Genomic DNA, 22,346 nt, shown 5'->3' on the forward strand with positions numbered 1-22,346 from the left:
TTGCCCGCTCCAGTAGGGTCAGTGCGGGGCTGTGGAGAAGGCTGCTCTTCACCAAGGCTTGAGACAGCTCAGGGATCCTCCTCTCTAGCTGAGCCACATAGTTCCTGCTGCTGTCACAGACACCAGCTGTGTGCTCTGAAATTGCCAGGCGGGGGAGAGACTGCCCGATTTCCCACTGTTAAACTTGATGTTGCTGCTTAACTTGTATGGTGCTGCCTTGACCTTGTGTGGTTTTGTTTTTGGTTTTTTTTTTTTTTTTAAGTCATGGCATGATCAGGGATAGCTGCTCTTGGCTGGAGTGATTAAGTGTGGGAGTAGGGAGAGGGAAGGCAAGGTGACAGTAGGGATTGTAAAAGGCGTTTTTTCTTAGTCGTGGTTTGCTATTTGTCTTGCCCATTGAAGACTATTGGCAATTCATCTAAAAGCTATTCACGCATACAGATACTGAAGGGGAAAAAAATAAAAGCAGGAATCCTCGTGAATTCTAAGAAATAGTTATTAGAGAGTTTGATACGATTATAACTTCCAGTGGCCTATTTTGAATAGCCAGTCTGGCAATTACTTTATTTATAAAGCTATAAACATATTTTGAACATAAAAGCCGAAAAATACAAACTCAATGAAGTAAAAAAAAAAATTACAACAAATGATGGATAGTCATTGGACAAATGAAGTACAGCTGCAAAACATTTATCCCTGCTACATACATACAGTGGTTTTACTTGGTCTAATGAAGTGGTACTTCCATAACTTCTACATTCAAACTGATTTCAGGAATTCAAATACGTATTTCAGGAAGAGTTGAAATTGCTGTAAAAGAACTAAAAAAAAAACCACCTTTCTTGTTGCAGTAAAAACTTAAGGGCAAAGTTTTCCTTCTATTAAAAAAAGAGTATTAACACAATAGTAACACTTCATATAGCATTTCTAAAGACATTTTTTTGGTATTAATAAAAGCAACTTTGTTTTGGCATTGGTTATCAGCCATGGGGCATGTAACAGAAGTTGATCATGCTCGCTGTTTTGTCTTGGAACTGGGCAGCTTTAAGGTCTTTTGTGTTTTGGAGAAGCAAAAAAAAAAAAAAAAAATTAAATTTTTGCAGTTACACCAGTATAAACTGACCGTATTACACGTGGATATTCTGAGTTTAGGCTGCGGTAGCTGAAAGCACGGGGCAAGGCCTGGCTATAAACCTGCAGGTATAGAGCAGAGCACGGGGGCAGAAAACGGGGGGCGACTGCTCAGCCCCCGGGCCGGGACTGCACGGGGAGAGGCTCCCGGGGAGGGGGCAGTCGCTTTCCCTAAGGAGATTCTGCAGGAATCGATGGGATGGAATCAAAATGATGAGAGGAGGCTGCAGTGCAGGGCAGTGGCCTTCAAATCAAAGGGGTGAAAGTCCTCTGAAGTGAACGCTGCTGCTGTTCGGTCCTTGGTCAGGGTAGGTGGTTTAACACCTTTCAGGACTTTCCCCTGGTGTTATTTAGACACATTTGCTTTTTCTTTTATACCTGCCTTTGCTTTGCTGCCAAGTGACACGTTTCATCCCACCGCAGAATACCCCTGGGGTGCTGGGTTGTGCCAGCTTTACACCCGGGGTGGAGTTACACCAGGCCACCGGGGCTGGGTTGGCCCCCGTGGTGTTCACAGTCGCTGACACCTCTACAGCACCTTTCGTCAGGGGGTCTCAGGGTGACAAATGGCGAGCTGAAATATCGCTATTTTTTTTTTTTGTAAGCATTTTTTTTTTTTTTTTTTTAAATCAAGTGATCAAAAGAGACTATGTCAGATCTGGCAAGAGTCTGCTGAGTTCCTCTGTTCAGCACTGGAGCATGCTGTTGTCTAAGCTTGCTAAAATAATTTAAAAATGAACAGATTGCATATCGATCTAGTGCTATGTAATTAACCCTCTGAGTGCAGAAAGTACAGGACTAAGTGTACAGTTGGCAGTCGGTTCAGGTAATGCTACTTCTCTAAGGGTTAAAATGGTTCTTTCAAACTTTAAAACGACTCTCTTCAAACTTTTCAGGTTTTGTGCACATAGCTTTCATTCAGTGCTTCTGAAGTTACATTTACACAGGAGAGGAATAAAGCAATAGGTTTAGATCTTCTAAACTAAAACTGGAATTAAAACATCTACACTACTATAAACAAAAGTACCTAAATAAAGGGAATAAACTCAAAGCTGCTCTACAGACTAAATTTTTTAAAAAATTTTCAACCTCTGAGGCATAAGCTTGTTTAAAAAGTTGTTCAGTCCAATGTAAAAAATTAGGGTTTGTGGGTTTTTTGCATTAAGAAAAAAATATAAAAATATTTTGTACATTATAAAGGTCATCTTAAATTTCTTGCAGTTCTACAATAATATTACTACATAATTTGTATTCAGTACTCTAAAACCTATTCCCTAAAGTAGAAAAAAATAGACCCCCCTCTCCCTCTGCATGGTGTTATTTTTCTCTTCAGCACTTGATTTCTTAGAAGCAGGAAAAAATCTGCACTGGACTAGATTGTGCTCTCTGAGAGAAGTCTGTAAACCTGAAGTAAATCAAGAACTTGGATTAATTTGGGATTCGTATCGGTTCAGGGAGATCACAATCTGTCCACAGTGTTTATCAAACTCAAAATATAAATAAAAGACCAGAAACTGGTAAATGTTTTCAAGCTGGAGAGAACACGATAACATTTGGCATCATCACAGGAGTGGAGGGAGGATCTTTCAGAAAAAGCTAGAATAAGGGTTTTTTTTTTAAAAAAGTTGCACACCACATCCTGATAAAAAGGGTTCTGATCTCGCCGAGGGTGCGTGCAGAGGGGTAGTGTGCTGTCCTGCTGCCCTGGGCACGGGCGAGCCGCACCTTCCCCTCCCGCTCCGCTCGGCCGCGCCGTCCCGGGCCGGGGGCCAGCGCGGAGCTCGGCCACTGGCCAGCCTGCCCCGCGCCCGCCCTGCCTGCCGCAGGCTTCAGTCAAGGCCCTAAATAAAACTGATCTGTGAGGCTTTGTCTGGGCTGATTTCTGCCCACCCGGGTCTGCTGGGGACAATTCCTACGAGCAAGGGAGAGCCTGCACCTGAGCGATCGCCCGTCGGACCGTCCAGCGGCCGGTCCGAGCTCCTTCCGCTGCCCCGTTGGCGCTGGCGGAGCGGGACGGGCCTGCCCAGAGACCTGTTACCTGTAAACAATCACCTTGCTGTTGGCAAACAAGAAGTTTCAAAAATTCACCTCGTCAGTTTATCGATTTAATTTCTCTGTTCTCCCATCAGATCACAAAGCTAGCGTCACTACATTTAATTTTCAGACGTGCGGGCTTTTAAAAAAACGCCCCTATTCCAGCTTTTCCAGCTCCGTGGTAGTAACGGCTACGAGAGCTCTGGGTGAGTGACTACACTTCGAAGCAGCTCGGAAGGTGGGGAGCGGAGTGTTGGATTGATAGCACCTACCATCTACTGTAGCAAGCTGGGGTGTTCATCTGCTTTCTGCCACACTCAAAGATTAAAAAAAACAAAAACAAAAAGAAAACCCCCAAACAAACAAAAAAAGCAGCACAGGGCAGGGACAAAAGGCTTGTTTACTCATCAGCACTTTAAATTTTGGCAAGTAGTTATTTTTTTACCCTTTTTTTTTTTTTTTTAAATCACTTTTCTATCTTTAACACTCCCACCCACCCCCCCTCAAAAAAAAAAAAACCCCAAACCAACCCAAATGAGTTTTTTCCAGCATCCTTAAGTCATCCTGTTGCCTAACTTTGCACGTTTTACAGTGAGATGGGGGATTTGGATGGGCCTCTGGTCCTTTGCAACGGGTGGGAGCGAGCGAAGCGCCCGGTGTCCCGGCCGGGGCGGGTTGGGACTATGTCCCCGTGGAGGCCACGCCGTACGCCGGGGACGTGGAAGAGCACCTGGAGGTCAGTCTGGAGGAGCAGGTGGCGGTTTGGAGGTGAGCGGAGCCGGGGAAGGGGTCGGGCTGTTCTCTGTGTGCGGAGTCAGCGGGGGCTGCGAGCTTGTCTGAAGGAAAAGCAGAGGAGATGCATTGGAGTGCGTCCGGAGGAGAGGGAGGGGAGTCTATAGCACTTCCATCGGAAGAAACTGGGCTGGCACAGCGTCCTTCTCCTTGTAAGTACCGAATGCACTTCTTTTTCCTCCTAAGAACAGTGAAGAGAGTTATCTGTGAATAAAGGGTGAGGTCACGGTCACACACCAGATGTAAACCAGCGCTCGGCCCAGGCACGCCGCCAGCCTGGGGACTCGCAGCCCCCCTGGTTCCCCGGGACGCCACCGGGGCCCGCGGCTGCTTCACCCGGGGCGGCTTTACCCCGGGCTCCTTCCCCCGGCCCTGGGCTCCTTCCCCCGAGCCCTGGGCTCCTTCCCCCGGGCCCTGGGCTCCTTCCCCCGGGCCCTGGGCTCCTTCCCCCGAGCCCTGGGCTCCTTCCCCCGAGCCCTGGGCTCCTTCCCCCGAGCCCTGGGCTCCTTCCCCCGAGCCCTGGGCTCCTTCCCCCGGGCCCTGGGCTCCTTCCCCCGGCCCTGGGCTCCTTCCCCCGAGCCCTGGGCTCCTTCCCCCGGGCCCTGGGCTCCTTCCCCGGGCCCTGGGCTCCTTCCCCCGGGCCCTGGGCTCCTTCCCCCGGGCCCTGGGCTCCTTCCCCCGGCCCAGGGCTCCTTCCCCCGGGCCCTGGGCTCCTTCCCCGGGCCCCGGGCTCCTTCCCCCGGGCCCTGGGCTCCTTGCCCGGGCCCCGACTCGCCCGTGGGCCGCGGCCGGGCGGTTTTGGTGCCGCTGCGGCCGCCAGGGGGCGCCACAGCGCGCGGCCGGGGGCGGGTCCGCGGGTGCGGAGCGCGGGGGGAGGCGCTGAAGGCGCGCGGTGCCCCGCGGGCGGAACGCGGAGGGAGGAGAGGGGGTCACGACACCAAGAGTGACGGTAAAAAACGCGAGGAAAAAGCGAAATCGTAACAAACACTCGGATAAAAATGAAAACAGTGGTAAAAATCAAAAGAATGGCAATCAAAACAACAGCAAAAGTGAAAACAATCATCAAAATCCGTAAGAAAACACAACAATAAAACCGATAATAAAAGCAAGTAATAAAAAACAACCCCCCAAAAATAATAAAATCGATAATAAAAATCAAAATGGTGATAGAAATAAAAACCATAATAAAATCAAGACAGTGATAGCATCCAACCAATCATAAAAACAAAAGAATTAAATCAGAGCAATAATAAAAATCAAAATAATAATAAAGATCTAAAGAACAACAAAATCCAAACAACGGTAAAAAAATTCAAACAATAATAATAAAAAAAATTAAAATGGAAACAATAATAAAAATCTAAATAGTAATAGGAATAAAAACAAGAATAAAAACATAATAAAATCCAAATAATAACAATAAAAAATAATAAAAATCTAAATAGTAATAGGAATAAAAATAGTAAAATCAACGTGACAATATAATCCAAACAATAATAAAAATATTAAAAATAAAAACAATAATAAAATTTAAATAGTAATAGGAATAAAAATAATAAAATCAAAATAACAATAAAATCGAAACACTAATAAAAATGTTAAAAATAAAAACAATAATGAAAATCTAAGTTGTAATAGGAATAAAAACAATAAAATCAACATAAAAATAAAATCCAAACAATAATATTAAAAATAAAAACAATAATAAAAATCTAAGTAGTAATAGGAATAAAACCAATAAAATCAAAATAGCAATAAAATCCAAACACTAATAAAAATGTTAAAAATAAAAATAATGAAAATCTAAATAGTAATAATAAAACCAATAAAATCAAAATACCAATAAAATCGAAACACTAATTAAAAAAATCAAAACAATAACAAAATAATAAAAATTCCAAACAATAAAAATCAAGTTAAAAATCAAAACAATAATAAAAATCAAGACCATAAAAATCAAACTAATAATAAAAATCAAAAATAGAACCAGCAAAAATCAAAACAAAAAACCCCCTGATACAAATCACAGCAGTAATAAACGATAAAAAGCGAGGCAATAATAAAAATCGAAACGATAGTAAAAATCAAGACAATAAAATGAAAATAATGATAACAAGTCCAGGCACCATTACCCCCGCATCCCGCACCGTCCCGGCCCCTCTCCCCCCGCAGGCCGGGGGGGGTGACCGCGCTCAGGACTGACCCCCCCGCCCCCCGCGTGAGCCCCCGCCCAGCACACGGGACACGCGTGTGCGTGCGGGGTCACGGGCTCAGCCGTCACGGCTGTGCCCAGGGGTGCCGGGGCGGGGCCTGTCACACCCCTCTTGGCTTTTCTCCTTGGCCAACGCAAGTCGTCCGCCATGTTACGGTGTCAAGAGCCCCGCTCCTGGGCCGAGCGCCGCGTCAGCTCCTCGGCGCTTCGACGTCACGGCCGTTCCCGCCGCTGGTGGCGACCTGGTGACGCTGCTGAGCTCGAGGCGCCCAAGAGCGACTCGGGAAGACCACGGCCGGGGAGCGGCTGGAGGAGGACGCGGCCTCAGGCCCTGCCTTGGATGTTAGACTAGGCCTAAGCCCGTCAGAAGACTCGTTGGTCTTCTGAGGGTAGATCACCTTTTGAACCGCAAACTCAGCGAAGGAAAAAAACCAAAAAACCCAGCTCTGATGCGTCAGGCCGTGGCCTTTCCGGGCAGGAGGCGTTTGCTGGGATCTCCCCGAGGAACCAGAGGTACAGAACACAACGGGGGCAGACGCTGGGGAGAAAGATCAGGCAGAAGAAGGACCAGAACGGCCCTGCAACCCTGAAGGACTCAGTTCTGTGCTCCCTTTCTTGGAGCGTGCCAAATCGAGCTTATCAGCTGGGGAAAGATTTACTCACAGAGAGGTTTTTTTTTACAGAAAAGTACCCCATCGGTGGCAACCCTCCTCCGCTAGCCCTGCTTTTCTAGCAAGAAGCCCGCTGGGATCGGGAAGGTCCTGCAGAGAGCAGAGCCTGGGGACAGGACCAGCCTCCCCTGGAGAAGATACTCAGATTCCTCACTTGTTCCTGTGTCAGGATTTGGGAGGGGGGGTGTCTGAAAAATCCAAAAAAAAAAATCTCAAAAATTGTAACTGGATTTGGGCAGCATTTCTCCCCATGCCTTGACAATTCTGTTTCGTATCCAACCCAGGGATGTTCAGGCTCCGTTCCAGCTGTCACCTCACACACCCAGACCACTCCAGCTACTCCCAGCTCTCCGCAGGCCCTCGCACTGGCTCGTGTTTTTACGTACTCGGCGTGGAGCTGGTTTTCCTCCTCCTTGTGCGACAGATCCCTCACGTCACCTGCTCTGGGTCCTCGAGCATCCCAGTACAGTTTTAAACAAAAGAGCTCTCAAGATGTCACCTTAACAGTACCGAGGGAACAATTCCTCTGCTGGAGATGGTATTAATGACTTTATAGCTAAACCAGCTAAAAAGACATCTTCCCCCCGCCCGACTCCCTGCCTCGGCCGTCTCATTTGAGGAAAACAGATCAAATGGAGAACTTGCTAATGCGGGCACGCACCTTTCTTTGATCTGACTAATGAAAAACTAGACAGTGTTAGAATATGTATTAACTAGTCCAGTATTAAACATGCTTTTGCACTGGATGTGAACTAGAGAAGTGCTACTACTGCTGTCAGCGGCGTCGTTAGCTGTGGTGACCCAATTAACGCGGTATGAAACACGACAGCCCCGCTGAACTGAATATTTAACTCGGGGGGGGGGGTTATTTGACACGGGCTGTAATTTCCCCGAGGAGCCGCTGTGTTTCCCGCAGACGTCTCAGGAGTAGCTGCGGGATGTTTCAGGGACCCGTTTAAGCTGGACACGGTGCTGGGCCATCTCTTGCTATGAAAGGTTGGCCCAGATGATCCTTGAGGTCCCTTCCAACCTGGTGTTCTAGGCTACGAATCTACCCATCGATTCGCCGATTTGATTTAAAATAACGGGGAGGGGGGAAGAAAAAAAAAAAGCAGATCTGATACTACAGATTGCTGATAATGGCCCGGTTAGTGGGCTACAACGTGGCTGTTACACAGCTGAAGGGATTTATCCCTCTCCCTTCAGGAACTACAGCACCCTGGGGCAGTTTGCCTGGGCAGGAACACCCAGTTTTAACCAGTTAACCTCTCTATGGAGTGGAAATCCTCCAGCGGTGACCAGAGCACAGACGACAGGAGCCCTTGAGCCAGCAGCAGCACGTTAGTACCAGGAATTGCAGAACAGCTGTGACCAACCAGGGTTTGAGAGGCAAAGGTTAAAAAAATAAAAGCATGCTAAAGGTCTCCGAGCACTTCAGCAGCCGGTGTTAATCGGGAAGCGGCGCAGAGGAGAAGCTGAATTAAGAGAGTTCACACGAAGGCAGAGCGAGGTTGGAGGAACTGCCCGCAGAGCTGCAGCCGTGCCCTGCTGGGGCTGGGGTACGGGGCTCAGCGCGGCGGGGGGGTCACAAAAAGCCCTCCCTGGACACTCGAGGTGAAGTATTAACGGGCCGTTACGGGACCTCGGTCTGGATTCTTAAATCCGTTAAAAAATGGACCTTGATGAACCTCACCCAGTGTCTGAGAGGCGAGCGGGGAGGTCTGCGCAGCACCCCAGGGTGCAGGATGTGGCTCAGGGAGGGGAGCTCACCTCGGGCTCAGCCACGGGGACCTGAGCATGGGGTGCCAGCAAGGTCAGCGGCCAAGCGCCGCTGGGACCCTGCTGGGCTTCACCTTTGGGTAGACTACATGATTTTAGTCACTTCAAGCTGCAGTAAGTATATTAAGCGATACTTTACTTCCAGCTTTTGCTACAGTCCTCAATACATAAAAATGTGCTACGAATCCAGGCTGGAGCCTCTCTGGGCTTTGGTGCCCAGGTCCAGAAGCCCCCCAGGAGCTCTTTCTGCCTGGCTGCATTTCCAGACCCCCTGAGCCAGGTTGCACTTGGTCCATGCACTAAACTTCACTATGGACTGGCCGTGTCCGTTCCCTCGAAGGCCAAGGCACAGGGCGCTTGCGAACTGTCTCGCTGCTTGAGGCTGTCCCACCCCACCCATGGTGGGTACGGCAAAATTTCAACATCAAGAAGAGCTGGATCTTGAAACACATGGTTAGCCCCGGTATAAATAGGAAAAAGAAACCCATTAACTACTCACTGCTGGCCCTAGGGTGCTCTTTAGGTGCTAGGAAATCTCTGACAGGGGGAAAAAAGCCCCACATCAGAGTCACAGAGGTCTCCACCCTGGAAATAAACTTTTAACACCAGGGAAGTCCACCAGCCGAGGAACACATACAGCATTACACCAACACTGCCCCGGGCGGGGGGTAAGAAACCCAGGGTGCAGCCTGACCTTTGCAGCTCGAACAACAACTGCTGATGCCCAGAGGAAAAAAAAAAACAACCCATCCCCGCCTGGCTGGAGCAGCCCCGCTGGCAGGAGGACGCACGGAGCCGAACCCGCTCGCCCAGGAGCACCCCAGCAGCGAGGAGATGCCGATACACACCTGCACGGGCCGCACCAGTCCGTTTGTTGGTTGAGGCCAAAGCGAGCTCTGCATTTCTTAGGAGAGGCAGGATCTGAACACAGAAGCATGCGTGGCGGAGAATGGGCAAGGCAGAGGCACAAAGAGGAGGAGGAGCAGGAGGAAGAAAAGAGGCAACATCATTTTAGCCACTTTAACACACAACTAACAGACTACAATTTTTTTTTTTTTTTTTCCCGGCATCACCTCTCCTAGAAAAAAGTGATCGTTAGGCAAATATCAGTGATCACTGCTGGCAGCTGGAGAAGAAGGAGAGTTGGGAAATGGCCTCAGCTCTGGGAAATAAGGGCAAAAATTCATGGCTCTTTGAATTCCTTAAGTTTGGAAAAGCTGCCAAATCCCAGAGGCGCTGCCTGCCTCCTGTGTCTGCATCCTTACCTGCTCCCTGCCTTTCCAGCAGCGACTAAACGGGGCTGCCAGCGAGCTCGGTCTGCGCACGGAAAAGAAGAGGAGGAAATGTTGCAGAAGCAGGCTGAAAGCAGAGTTAGCACCAAGGAGGCCCAGGTCCAGGTTATTCTACTCTGCTCCCCACCATTCCCTTTCCAGTTTTTACGGAAAAGCTATTCTCCGTGGCCTTTCCTAAAACGTTGCAGTTTTGCTGTATAATTACAGATGAAGCTCTATTTGCTTTTAGGCACATCATGTTTTTTCTCTAGTGCTGGAAATGGGATTTGAACAGCACATTTCTGTGCTGGAATCACGCTCCCTCTTTCAGCCACCACCAGCGTCTCCTGTTTTAGTACAACCAGCAGTTGGTTTTCAATCCATAACAGGGGAAATTATCATTTTTGTATCATACAGACAAGACATATATATGGATATATAAATATATATATATACACACACTACACATAAGCCTAAAAGCTTGTACTCATCAGTCTAGACACTGAATGAGATCAACAGGGTTAACTAAACTGGAGATATTACTGGGACACAGTCATGGAATTGCTTTTTATGGACAATTCAAAGAGGTCATCCAACAGTGAGTCATTAAATTAATGAGATAATCTGAACTTTGAATTAATGCAGGCTGCAGGATTCTGGTCGCATGGGCGTGCAATCCACAGCAATGACCCCAGAGCTGGTTCTCCCACGTCCTAACCAACAACTGAACCGCCCAGATGCAGCCAGTTGTGCACCTTGGGGTCCCCAAATCAGGTGTGACAGGTCTTTGTGTGGGTGTGCAAGGCCAGGAGAGCAACAGGCTGCCCTGGCACCCTCCCGAGGGACCATTTCTGGAGGGAGAGAGAATTAGTGTTTTGCTTGGAAAGCCAATAGCCTATCATCTGGCTGACTTAATTTAATCCAAAAGTAAGTAAGAGCAACCGGCAGTAACAAAATGTTAGGCTGGAGAATGGGAAAAGCTCTTTGTAAATCTACAGGCAATCACAAAACGAACATACTGGAAAAAACAGGCTGTCTAACTTCATGTATATGTGATGCCATAGTGGGCAAGGGCAGTCTCTTGATGTTTTATAATGAATATTTAGTGGTTCGGGTACTCTTTATTCCTGATATGACAGAAATACTTCAGAAAACAGCACAGGAAGAGCCTTGGATGATGGGAATGTCTGTGTCATCAGCTGAAATCTGTCAAAAGGGCCTTTTCTAATAAACAGCGTGGCGCAGGGAGGCAGCTGGTACTGGTTTTTAGTATGACTTTGCTTGAACTCTAGGTTACTTTGAAATGAAAACCAGGTTTGGAGTAGTCCCATGGGTGATCTTCAATCCTGACACTTCATTTAGTCCCACATACAATACTGATGCATTTGAGAGGAGTTTTCTTTAATTAATGGTACCTGTAGGGCTAATGGAGACATTCACTCTGGATGTTTTGAATACGTTAAGTTTAGTGATAGTTTTTAGGAAGTTATGCACTTGGCAAAAATCTAATCTTTTCAGTTTTCACACACTACCCATGCAAACTCAAACATGTCTATGAAAAAGTCACAGAAATGTTAATTTACTGTGTCTTAAAAAAAAACCCCAACACATGTATTTCTTTAGTTAAGCTCAGGAGCATAAAAGAAAACACGGTAAAACATGTCAACTCCTTTGGATTATCCCCTCTGAGCAGAGACGAAGGGAGAGCCACCGAGCCACACGCATTTACCTGAGTTGGAATCTTGCTGCTTTTCCCGTGTTCGTCTCTTCTTTTTCCCCTGGGAAACCAAAGGAAAGGCCGTTAGCCCGTGCTCCCAGGAGACTGAGGGTGCTGTGCAGGGCTTTTGGGGCTGGACTGGGGAAGGGAGTCACCCCCCAGGCGAGCAGCCAGGCCCCCAGCTGCAACATCCACGGTGCCACCGGCTCTGCCCCGTTCCAGGCAGAGACACACTGGAAATCACTGCAAGGGCACCTGAACCTGCTCACTTTTATCTGTGTGGGTGCCCCTTTCCTTTCCCCAACTGCCCAGGTCAATGCTTCTGAGAAAAAACCCAGGAGGAACTCTCAGAGCAACCACCCAAAGTTGTGTTTGCACACAGGCCGGTGGCTGCCTTTTACACAGCACAAATTTGCTCTGGGCATGCACCTTTTCTCAGGAATAACCCCTCATTCCCAGTATCCCCGGATCCAGCACCGTAGGCGTTTTGACTCATCCCCAAACCACTCTGCACGAGATCTGCACGTACGTAGAAACAGCGACAGACACTCAGAGGAGACGGCGGCCACATCCCTGCCACCACCTCCTGCCTCTGCTGCCTCTTCTTCCCAACATGCTGCTCCCCTGCTCTGTTTTAGGGGCCCACGACCCCGCTACAAATGCAGCTGAGACCCTAATTTACACTGCAGGCTGCATAAGAAGACGCCAGAAAAACTGTTACTGGATGCAAAAAGCTATAATAAACCCAGGGCCTGTGCTGCTCAGCACCTCTGCCAACTCCTGCCAGTACTCCTCAGCCCACCCTGATGTGTCTCACCTGGGAATCCCACCTCTTACTGCTTTAATTAATTAAGAGATCACTTAATTAGGAGATTTACCTAGATTAACAGAACTAAACAAGTTTTACTGCATGCAGTGGAGGCAGTATGATCAACAGCTGATTCTCCTGGTGTATTCATATTCCTCATGCCTCTTTATGTTTTTAGAAAGCACGTGGCCCATTTTAGCACCTTCCCTGTTTCCAGTACGCGCTTTGATGTGGTGCCTTACACCTGAACAGAAATTGCCCCACAACATCTTACCGGTAGGAGCATCCCTGATTTCAAACGGGAAAGAAAATTTTAGGAAATCCCCAGAAATTTATTTTTAACTACTACTTATCTATTTCAGTGCTTTTGCAGCTCTGGATCCATCTCTCATTCTCTGTTTTCTTTCCTCGCTAACAAGAAACCCCAATTTTATCCCCAAACTGCCTCTCTGATTCACAACCTGCAACAACTCCCCTCATCTACTGAGTTTATTAATGAGGGCACAGCGGCACAGCAGCAAATCTGGCCTGCGTGGAGCAGGCAGCTCGCAGGGCTGCCTTTGACCTGTCACTTTTTATATGACTTCTTGTGGTTTGAGTGAAGGTGGAAAGCTCCGAGCTGCGGTAAGCTTTTGCTTCAGTGTGGGAGCAACTGTATTTCCTGCCTGATATCTGCACCACGTGCTGCACAAGTGACCTACATTCCTCCTCCTCATCCTTGCTCAATCTCTGGAGAGAAAAGCATCTCCTGCAACGACCACAAGAGCTTGAAGCAGCTGCTTGCCAGTGCTGGGAGAGCCAACGTCCACCTTTGGAGCCCACCATCCTCTCTGTCTTCTGGAGCAAGGAACCAGCCCTTGCCAAGATGAAGGATGCTACAGGATGGAGATTTTCATGGAGGATCTGCTTGGTCTTGGAGGAAGGTGGTGCCTTGGTCTCAGCGATGCTGCTGCCCTCCAGACGTGCCCACTGACAAAGATGCTGCCCCGCTTTCTCTAAGGGCGGCCCTGGAGGACGGCAGCATCCAGCACTGATCCTGCAAAGCTGCACGTGGATGCTGAGCTCCTGGTCTGTGCTTGCAAGGAGGCAGAGAGATCTGTCTGCAGGGACACACGGGCTGGGGGCTTCCCGTAACCTCTGCTTCTTCTCTGCACCATCTCTGCCCTCTGGGGTTGTTTTTCGGTTTGTTTGTTTGGGGTTTTTTTTTTTTTTTGTTTGTTTTTTTTTGTGTTTTGGGTCTGTTTAAGGGTGTTTTCTCGCCCTCGGTGGAGTTTGGGCTTTCTGGAAGGAGGGCTCTGGTCAGGGTGGGCTGGATGGGCGCTCGCTGTGCGGCTCTCAGGGGAAAACAAGCGGGCGTGAGGGAAATGACTGAGCCTTAGATCAAAGGGCAGGGCTCTCGAGTGGATGGACGGACATCTGAAGACTTGCGTGTGCTTTGCTTCAGGTCTCTAATGAGCTCGTTAGGCATGTAAGATCAAAACAGTCGAGAAAGCCACTAGAAAAGACCCAGAGTGTATCCTGTGCTTCTGGGGCACCACTACACCTATGCAACCTTGTTTAACACGGTGCTGCTGAAGTGATTAATATAGCTAAGAGGAAATGAATTTTTTTTTAAGACTAACCTTTAAATGTGCCAGAGAGTAGCCCAGAGGCTTCCCAAGTGCTGGCCCTACCACCACGAGCTGCGAAGCAGCTTTGTCCCTCTGGCCAGCCGAGGAGCTGCTGCCACTTCTCCCAGGGGAGCAAGGGGGGGCCCTGGGAGCCCCGGTCCACCACAGCCCCCTCCAAAAAGAGCCATTATTTTTGATGTGGAGCTCTCTATAGAAACCAAACACAGTTTTTTCTCTGCTCACACCTTGGGCATCGAGTGTTGCGGCAGCGTTACCTCGTTACAGCCAAAAATGGGGAAAACCAAGGCTGGAGCTTCCCTTCTCTCTCTTGTACGCAGGGAAAGCTCTTCTGGCTATGGGAACGCAGGATCCCAACCCTCAGCATGATTCAGGGCCCTCTGCACTAGTTCATCTTTACTGCTGAGAACCACTGCGATTTGCTGCTCCACTCAGCAGCCACTGCCTGGTTTGGGGGATTTTTATTTTTTTTTCTTTTTTCAAACTGGAAAAGGTTTTATTTCCCCTAACAGCAACATTGTTGTGCATCAGGCTCACCAAAGAGCTGGGTTGAGCTCCTGAGCTCACAGAAGGAGCAGTGCTGTTTGTGTTTGTGTTTGTACTTTGAATGTGGTGTGCTTGATTGGGTCAGGGTCCTCAAACAGGGATGGGTCAGGGTGGGATCAGCTTCCCGGAGGGACAAACAGAAACTCGGTGACCGTCATCCTGCGAGTGCTGCTTATGTGCCCTGCAGTACACGGGGCTGCTGCTTGGGATGCAACCCCCCCAGAGAGTCCGAAATCGGACCTGAACAGCCTGCGAGACTGAGGTTTGCGCTACGATTCATTCAAAGCAGCTTACACTTTCTATTTTGCCTTTTAAAAAATTATTTCCCACTATTATTACACTCCTGTGAACGCGGCTCAGGCTGTGCTCGTTTTAAACCCTCAGAACACAGGCAGCAGCCTGCAATTTGGCAAATCCTCCTCCTCAACCTGCAGTGTGTGCCTGGGCTCAGCATCACGTGCCCAGGGCTGTGGAGCCCAAACTACCCAGCCCCATGATTTAAAGCTGATAAACGAGGTGCTACCACAAAGTCAAGAGAGCTGAGCAGGCTGCAGGTGCCCGTTCACCCTCCCCTGGCCATCCCACCCTGAGTTTCTTCTCCTGCATCTCTCCCCCATGCTCTGCTCCTCCTGGGCTGATGTCTCAGCTGCTGCCTGAGATGCACAAAGCAGAGCGTTTCCATAAAATTATATTTCCAAAGATCATCCACATCATTTAAAAGTTCCTCGTCCTTTCTACCTGTATCTACTTGGACAATAAGCAAACAAACGGTGGTTGTAGCTGCAGAGCTAAAACTTTTTTGGGCTATAGAGAAACAATGAGCCAAGAGGATGTTCAAAATATTCCTGAAATGTGAATTTCTACAGCCGTTGTGCCACGAGGAAAGGTGTTACCAGGTGGGATGTTTGGCAAACACCAGCTGTCAGCCCCCACCCCGGGTCATTTCTGGCCATGCCCTGGGGAGGGGTCCGAGCCGCGGCAGCCACTCACGTAGTTGTCTCTGGCAGACCAGCCGGGGTAGAGCTGCATGTGGAGCTGCCGTTCCTTGCGTGCCAGCTCATAGTACTTGGCCTGCTCCTCCCGGGACAGCGCGTGCCACTGCAAGGACAAGTGCAGGGTGAGATGGGGCCCCGCTGTCCCCTCCCAGTCCCTCCAACCCACCGCGGCCGCCCTGCACCGGGGCACATCCAACTCTGCACGTCTGAGGGATAGGAGCACCCGGGTGTCCTGGTTTTGGCTGAGATAGAGTTAATTTTCTTCCTAGTAGCTGGTCCAGGGCTGTGTTTTGGATTTATCATGAGAATAATGCTGATAACACACGGATGTTTTACTTGTTGCTAAGTAGCGCTTATCCTAAGTGAAGGATTTTTCAGTTTCCCATGCTCTGCCAGTGAGCAGGTGCACAAGAAGCTGGGAGGGAGCATGGCCAGGAGAGCTGACCTCAGCTAGCCAAAGGGCTACCCCATACCACAGGATGTCCTGCCCAGTATGTGAACTGGGGGGGAATCACTACTCGGGCATCAGTCAGCGGGTGGTGAGCAACTGCACTGTGCATCACTTGCCTTTTCTTAGGTTTTATTTATCTTTTTTATTATATTCCTCATTATTACTTCTATTATTGTATTTTACTATTATTATATTTTATTTTATTTATGAAACCATTCTCATCTCAACCCCCCCAGTTTTACTTTTTTCCCGATTCTCCTCCCCATCCCTCTGGAAGCGGGGAGGCACGAGCGGCTGCGTGGTGCTTAGTTGCTGGCTGGGGTTAAACCACGACACGGGGTTTGAAAGCAGATGCTTGATACGCGCTTAAGAGCAGCTGCAAGGGACGGGGATGCTGCCCTGGGATGACAGTGCTGAGCCCCGCGTGCTCTTACCCTCCTTCCCAAGATCTGGTTGATGGCGGCGCTCTCCTTCAGGGTGCATTCGGCAATGACTTTCGCCCGCATTTCTTTCATATACAACATGAAAGCGTTCAGGGGCTTCTTGATAGTGGGCTTCTTGGCTTCCTTCTCTCTCTTTGGTTCTGGCTGAGGTTTCCTTGGTGGGAATGAAAGAGGTATCAGTGTCAGATCTGCCCTCCTGCCTGGCTGCCCGGTGGCCGCCAGCTCGGCAGAAAACTTGGCACCAAACCCACGTGATGGCACGAGGGTGGGGGGCTGAGATCTGCGCCTCGGATGCATGCCGCCGCCTGATGCAGGCAGAGCTCGGTGTTCATCCATCCCCCCCACACCATGCAAGCATTAATAGTGATAAATGAAAACGGGTGTTAAGCCTGTTAAGACCTGCTGGCAAGTCCAACTTACATGTTCCGGTCATAGTGCTCCATCTCTTGCTTGCCGGAGTGGGGCACGATGGCGGGGTGCGGGATGCCGGTGGTGTGCATGCCAGAGCCCAGCATCAGCGGGTGAGTGAACCTGCAACAGAGAGCGGGTGAGCCGCGCCGGGAGGGCCGTGCTGGGATGCTGGGGGTGCCGGGGGGCAGCTGGAGCGGCGCGTCTCACGAGCTGGCGCTCTGACGTGGCACAAGCAGACGGTAAGCGGAGGACACAGAAAGCAAACCCGTGGGTGCTGCCAGGCTGGCCCACGGCTCCTGGGTCGCCTCTGCTGTGCCAGCGGTGGGCACGGCCGGCCGAGCCACGGGCTCGTGGGTGGAGAGGGTCCGGGTGCCGCTGGGAGGAAACCAGCCTGCAGCAGGAACCAGCCCGGCCGAGATCAAGGGCGCTTTCAACCAGTGGTTTCAGCTACTCAGATCTCTGTTGGTGCAATATCTTATTAGCACTGCAGAAAGGAACAACAAACTCAACCCAGGGGTTGGATGGGAGAGATTAGGACCACCCTGCACCTTTCTTTTAACAGAAATAGCATAAGTCTGAACATGAACCAAACTGCAACTCTAGGAGGTGCACCTTGCCTAAGCAATGTTCTCCACCAACATGGGACTGAGATCACGAGAGGTCTCGCTAGCTTTCAGGCTTCATTAGGTCTCTTGAGAGTTTTAGAGGGTAAAGCCAGCACAGTCAGCTTTGCCAAGCTTGCCACTTTATGACTGCAGCTTGAGATGGCAGAATTGCCCATGGGAGATGAACTGTTCATTAGATATGCTGGCACAAAAAGAAAAGCTGTTTAATTTAATCCACCAGCACAGTCTGATCCTTATCTGACCAGGTGTACTTTCTCGGCTGCAGCAGTACTGCAAAATCCACCCCAAAATCCTGCAAGCGGGAGCTCCTGCACCAGGCTCGGGGAGGCTGCTGGGCCTCCCTCCGTGGGGAACCGTTAGCTCCCCTCTCTTCTTTACCCTCGAGCCGGGCAAAGCGATGCTTTGGCGGGCGAGGAGGGCTGGCAGCGCTCCTTCGCCTCTGCTGCAGCGCTAAGCGTTTGCCCGGATCCAGGGTTGCGTGGATTGAGGGTTGGTTTTGGGTTGTTTTTTTTTTTTTTGCTTGGCTTGCACGGGTCAGGGTTCGCATGGTTTTCCTGGGGGAAACCTCCACTAATGGCTCTTCAGGACAACACGAAGCGGAAGCGAAAGCTGGTGCATGAGCACACGCGGCGTGCGCAGACGAGGATCCTTGCCGGAGCCACGGGGGCTTTGCCCACCAGCACGCCCAGCAGGGCTGGGCTCTGCAATTTCCATCCCCAGGGAATGCATTTGCTCACCGGGACATCACTGGGGTCTGGGTATATTTACAGAGGGTAAAATTTGGTCCTGGGTGACCATAAACTTGCAGTGTGAATGCGCCAGGCTCAACCCACTCAGTATTTAGGGCGGGTGGTGCCGCAGGGCCAGGTCGAAGCAGGGCAGTGACGTGGCCAGCTCCTGCCGACCCCTTCCCGTGTGCAGGGTCTGGCCCGTGGCCGTGCCAGCCCCGTGCTGCCCGATGATGGGATGGGCGAGGCAGAAGCTGCGCTTACACCTCAGAGACCTGGCTTGTGCCGATGGGACGACGGCAAATCGCTGCCTGTCCTGCTTTTAAGGCTGAGACCAAGTAAACCAGATCGGTCTCTGCAGAGCAAAAGTCAGCGTCAGGGATATATTCAGGATTAGGTTTAGTGGTAAGGACCAAAATCCTGAGCAACGGATTTCACCCTGTTTTCCCAATGCTGAGCTGAAGGCAAGGGTTTCTGGCTTTGTTTTGACTTCTGCTGATTAAAACCCAATCGTTGTGCATCCTCCTGGGATGCTCCATAGTCCCCTGGGCACCCTTGGGACCAGACACTGCCTAAAAGCGCCTTCTCTTCCCACGGCTGCCCCGGGGACGGTGTGTGGCCGTCCCTGGGTGGCCGCGGTCTGCTGCAAGCTCCTACCACACAAACTGCAAGCTGCGAGACCAGCCGAGCTGCTGCCCTGTCTCACACAGCTCATACTCACCTGGAGAAAGAAGCCCCAGCAGAAAGCGCTGACGAATACGGCTGTCTAAATCCACATGACGGGAGCGGATAGACAGACTGGCTCTGCCTGGGATCGGGAAGAAAGAGTCTATCAAGTATCCACAGCTACGTGGTATTTCCTAAAGATACCCTTTGCTAGGGGGACTCAGAGCACCGATGCCTCAGGAGCTCTGGTGGGCTGCTGGGGGTGTCCCCAGGGTTTGAGGGGGCACGGAGCGACTTGGACTTTATTTTGGGAGAAGCTGGGCCTCCCTGCAAAGGTTGGCTCCAACTCTGACCCCCCTTCTGGCGTTAACACCGCAGCTTGGAGTTTGTCCTGTTAAAACGCAAAATGCGGAGGAGGTGTGCTGAAAAATTAGATGTTGCTATTGCACAGAATTTGCTTAAAAGAGCATGGTTTGCCTAGAAAACTGAAGCCTGGTCAGAGCCTCTCTCTGTGTAGTCACACTCGTGGGCTGCACTGGGAGGATGCCCAAGCACGGGAACCTCCTGGTGTCCAGAGAGAAATCTTGCTCTGCCCTTGTACATGCTTCAGAAATGCTCTGATATCCCCAGCGCATCATTTTAAGGACGCCCGTGATTTTTAAACAAGCCAAAAGCTCGGTCCTACATTTTTTTTTGAAAGTTGTTTCACACTGGGGTCTGTACCAGACCTGGAGCTGGAAATTATTTTTGAGATAGCAAAATAACTATGCAGGAAGTTCCTTGTTGTTCCAGCAAGGGAAACCCCCCCCACACACCCTGTTTTCATACAGAGATTGCTCAAAAAAAACTTGGTTTGAGCTGCAAACCCGCCAAAAGATGATCCCAGCCTAAAACTGCGTGGAAATCGAGATGCCCGAGGAGAGCACGATGGGCTGCTTAAACCCATGCCCATGCTCGTGCTCCTCTGCCCAGGCTGCACAGAGCTCTGTCTAAGACCAGCACCAGCTATTTCCAGCTCTAATTAGCAAAAAGTAAAAAGCCCATAATTAAGTGCAGTGCCCTGTGAAGGACTGAGCTCCCGGATGCCCAGGATTTATCAGGGCTAAAGACAATTTCTGCCCTGAAGAGGAGTAACGACAGCACTGCACCAGTCAGGGTGCTGGGGAGGAAGGAGGTTTGTGTTCCTGCTGCTCAGGGAGCTGCTGTGTCTCGGCTTGACCAAAATCTGCAGGAAAGGCAGCGAGGCGGCAGGGCTCTGTTTATACCCTGCCAGGCAGAAGCCCTCTCCCACCCCTTAGATGTCGGCGGGTATAAACACACCAACAAACAGCCAAGTGCTACCGCACATCGGGAAACCGAAACAACCTTTGAAGTTGAAGGCGGCTGCCCCAGGGCCGAGAAAACACTCGGAGCTAATCCAGAAGCGACACGCGTTACTGCAGAGCCTGAGATATTGGGATAGAAAAGGAGCCGGGCACTCGCGGCTTCAACCAAAGTGAATCTGACGTGCAAATTTTGCACCCTGATGGGTGGGAAGGCACCCTGTCACCCGGTGATGGGAGGGTGGCTGGAAAAAGGACACGGGATGGCTGTGGAGGGGCTGCCGTGGCACTGCTGCTGCTCGGCCCGGTGAGCGATGTGGATCCTGGGCCCCGGCTGGTGTTTGCTGCCAGGCTGCCGTGAGCAAAACTCACTCGACTGGACTCTCGGAGGCTTTTATCCGACTGTCATCCCAGCTAATTACAGAGAGAGTGATTGCAGCTCCTCCTCCCGAAGTGCTCGGTGAGAACAAAGCCCTGTTTCTGCCCAGCTCCTGCCTGACGGCTCGCGGAGGAAAAGCTGCTTCCCGCGCGTGACCATCCCGGCTTGGCAGCACGAACATCCCCGGCACAAACATCCCTGGCACGAGCATCCCCAGCACACAGCCCCTGCTGCCTCCTGCACGGGGTCAATGCTGCTGCTTCTGCACCCACCCTCACCGACGTGCTGAGCCTCGGCTGAGGATCGGGCACTTCAGGAGTGATTTTGGGGCTCTTTCCATAAATTTTGGGCAGGCAAAAGGTTGAGCAAAGGCTCAATTACAGACACACGCGCTTCGAGGAGCTCTCCGCTCCGTCGGGCCGTTTGTTGCTTTACCATATCTGCCCTATTAGTCACTAATAAACGTGTCTGACGAGGTTGCTTGAGGATGCCAAACCCCGCAGACGCTGGAGCAGCTCTCAGCAACCCAAACTCCCTCCGCCACCAACCACCGACAAACCCTCTGTGCAAACCAGGTTTCTTTCCCTCCGCACACCCAGGGCTGCCCTCAACAGCATCCCACCCCAAGAGCGGACCCTGCATTTGGCAAACAGGCTCCTTTCTCACCCCCAACTACTTCTTTCATGTTATAGCACAGTCACCCCAGTACTTGTTTTTCCTGAGGATGAATCACATCATATGAGGAGTTAAATCATCGCCCGAGAGTAGCAGATTTAGCACAGAAGGCAAAATGTAATCTCTTTGAAGCCGAACTCTGTATCAAAGGCCTCAGCCTCTGTTTCCTTGTGGTTAAATATCTGGAACATGAAATTCATAAACAAAACAGAAAGCTAAAATTCACTTTGTGTTTTAATATGCTTCGCCTCTCCCATTTTGCAGCATGTTATTGTACCTGGAGGTCTCTGCTGGGCTTTGCTGGGGTTTTATCAGCCGGCACCAGAGGGGATCTGGCCACGTGCCCCTGTGATCGCCCTCCCCACACTCTCCCCCTCTCCTGGCCACCCCAACCTGCCGCCAGCAGCCACCAGCATCCCCGTGAGCCTCTGCAAGGTCCCTGCATCACCGACTGGGATTAAAAATCAACCTGAGGAGTGACGATGCCCGCACGGCACCGCCGGCCAGACCTGCTCCCTCGGTGTGCTCACCATCACAGTGACAAAAGCCAGTGGCAGTGACCACGGAGCACATACCCGTGTATGTTTAACTCGTGTCCCTGGGGCAGGTTTTGCAACAGGCTCTGCTTTGCAGGATGCTTCCCAGGGCTGGCCCGTGCAGGGGGAACTTTTTGAGAGTGCTCCAGCTCCCGGTCCCTCCTTCCCCATCCTCTCTGGGGCAACGGGTGCCACTGAGCTGGCTGTGCTGTGGGTACCGGGGTCGTTCACCAGGGCAGGTCTCTGCCATGATGTATTTTTCCCCTGTGTGTCAGACCCCCAGGAGCATCCCGGTGGATGGAGCATCCCATTAGATTTCCCTGGCATGCTCAGGGAAAGCACCATCTGTGCTGAAAACCCCAGGGAGGGAGAAAATTACCTCCTAGTCAAAAAGAGAGGCTTTTCTTGTGATTAGAATAGGTGGGTAGGAAGCTCTCCCTGGGTTTCCTAATCCTCACCAGCAGCTAGATGTGAGGCAGGAGACGGTTTCGAATTGGGCAGGTTGTAACCCTGCTCCAGGGATGC

At 50.5% G+C, this 22,346-nt stretch overlaps 1 protein-coding gene across 8 annotated transcripts in view; it reads right to left on the bottom strand.

Moving 5' to 3' along the window:
• Positions 1–166: 166 nt before the first annotated feature.
• The window catches only part of TCF7 (transcription factor 7), a 75,611-nt gene continuing 53,431 nt past the window's right edge, over positions 167–22,346 (bottom strand). For 2 of the 8 annotated variants that reach the window (XM_074916084.1, XM_074916083.1), the window contains exons 6-12: positions 18,965–19,051; positions 16,899–17,009; positions 16,470–16,632; positions 15,580–15,687; positions 11,620–11,668; positions 9,468–9,540; positions 3,690–4,138 (exon numbers count right to left, since the gene is read on the bottom strand). In XM_074916084.1, the coding sequence (XP_074772185.1) occupies positions 3,847–4,138; positions 9,468–9,540; positions 11,620–11,668; positions 15,580–15,687; positions 16,470–16,632; positions 16,899–17,009; positions 18,965–19,051 (883 nt within the window). In that variant the 3' untranslated portion in view covers positions 3,690–3,846. Of the gene's footprint in view, positions 822–3,689; positions 4,162–9,465; positions 9,541–11,619; positions 11,669–15,579; positions 15,688–16,469; positions 16,633–16,898; positions 17,010–18,964; positions 19,052–22,346 lie in introns of those variants that run through there. The other 6 variants (XM_074916086.1, XM_074916085.1, XM_074916088.1 and 3 more) reach the window with 5 other exon arrangements.

This window comes from Athene noctua, chromosome 12 (genome assembly GCF_965140245.1).
Source record: "Athene noctua chromosome 12, bAthNoc1.hap1.1, whole genome shotgun sequence".
Classification (NCBI taxonomy): domain Eukaryota; kingdom Metazoa; phylum Chordata; class Aves; order Strigiformes; family Strigidae; genus Athene; species Athene noctua.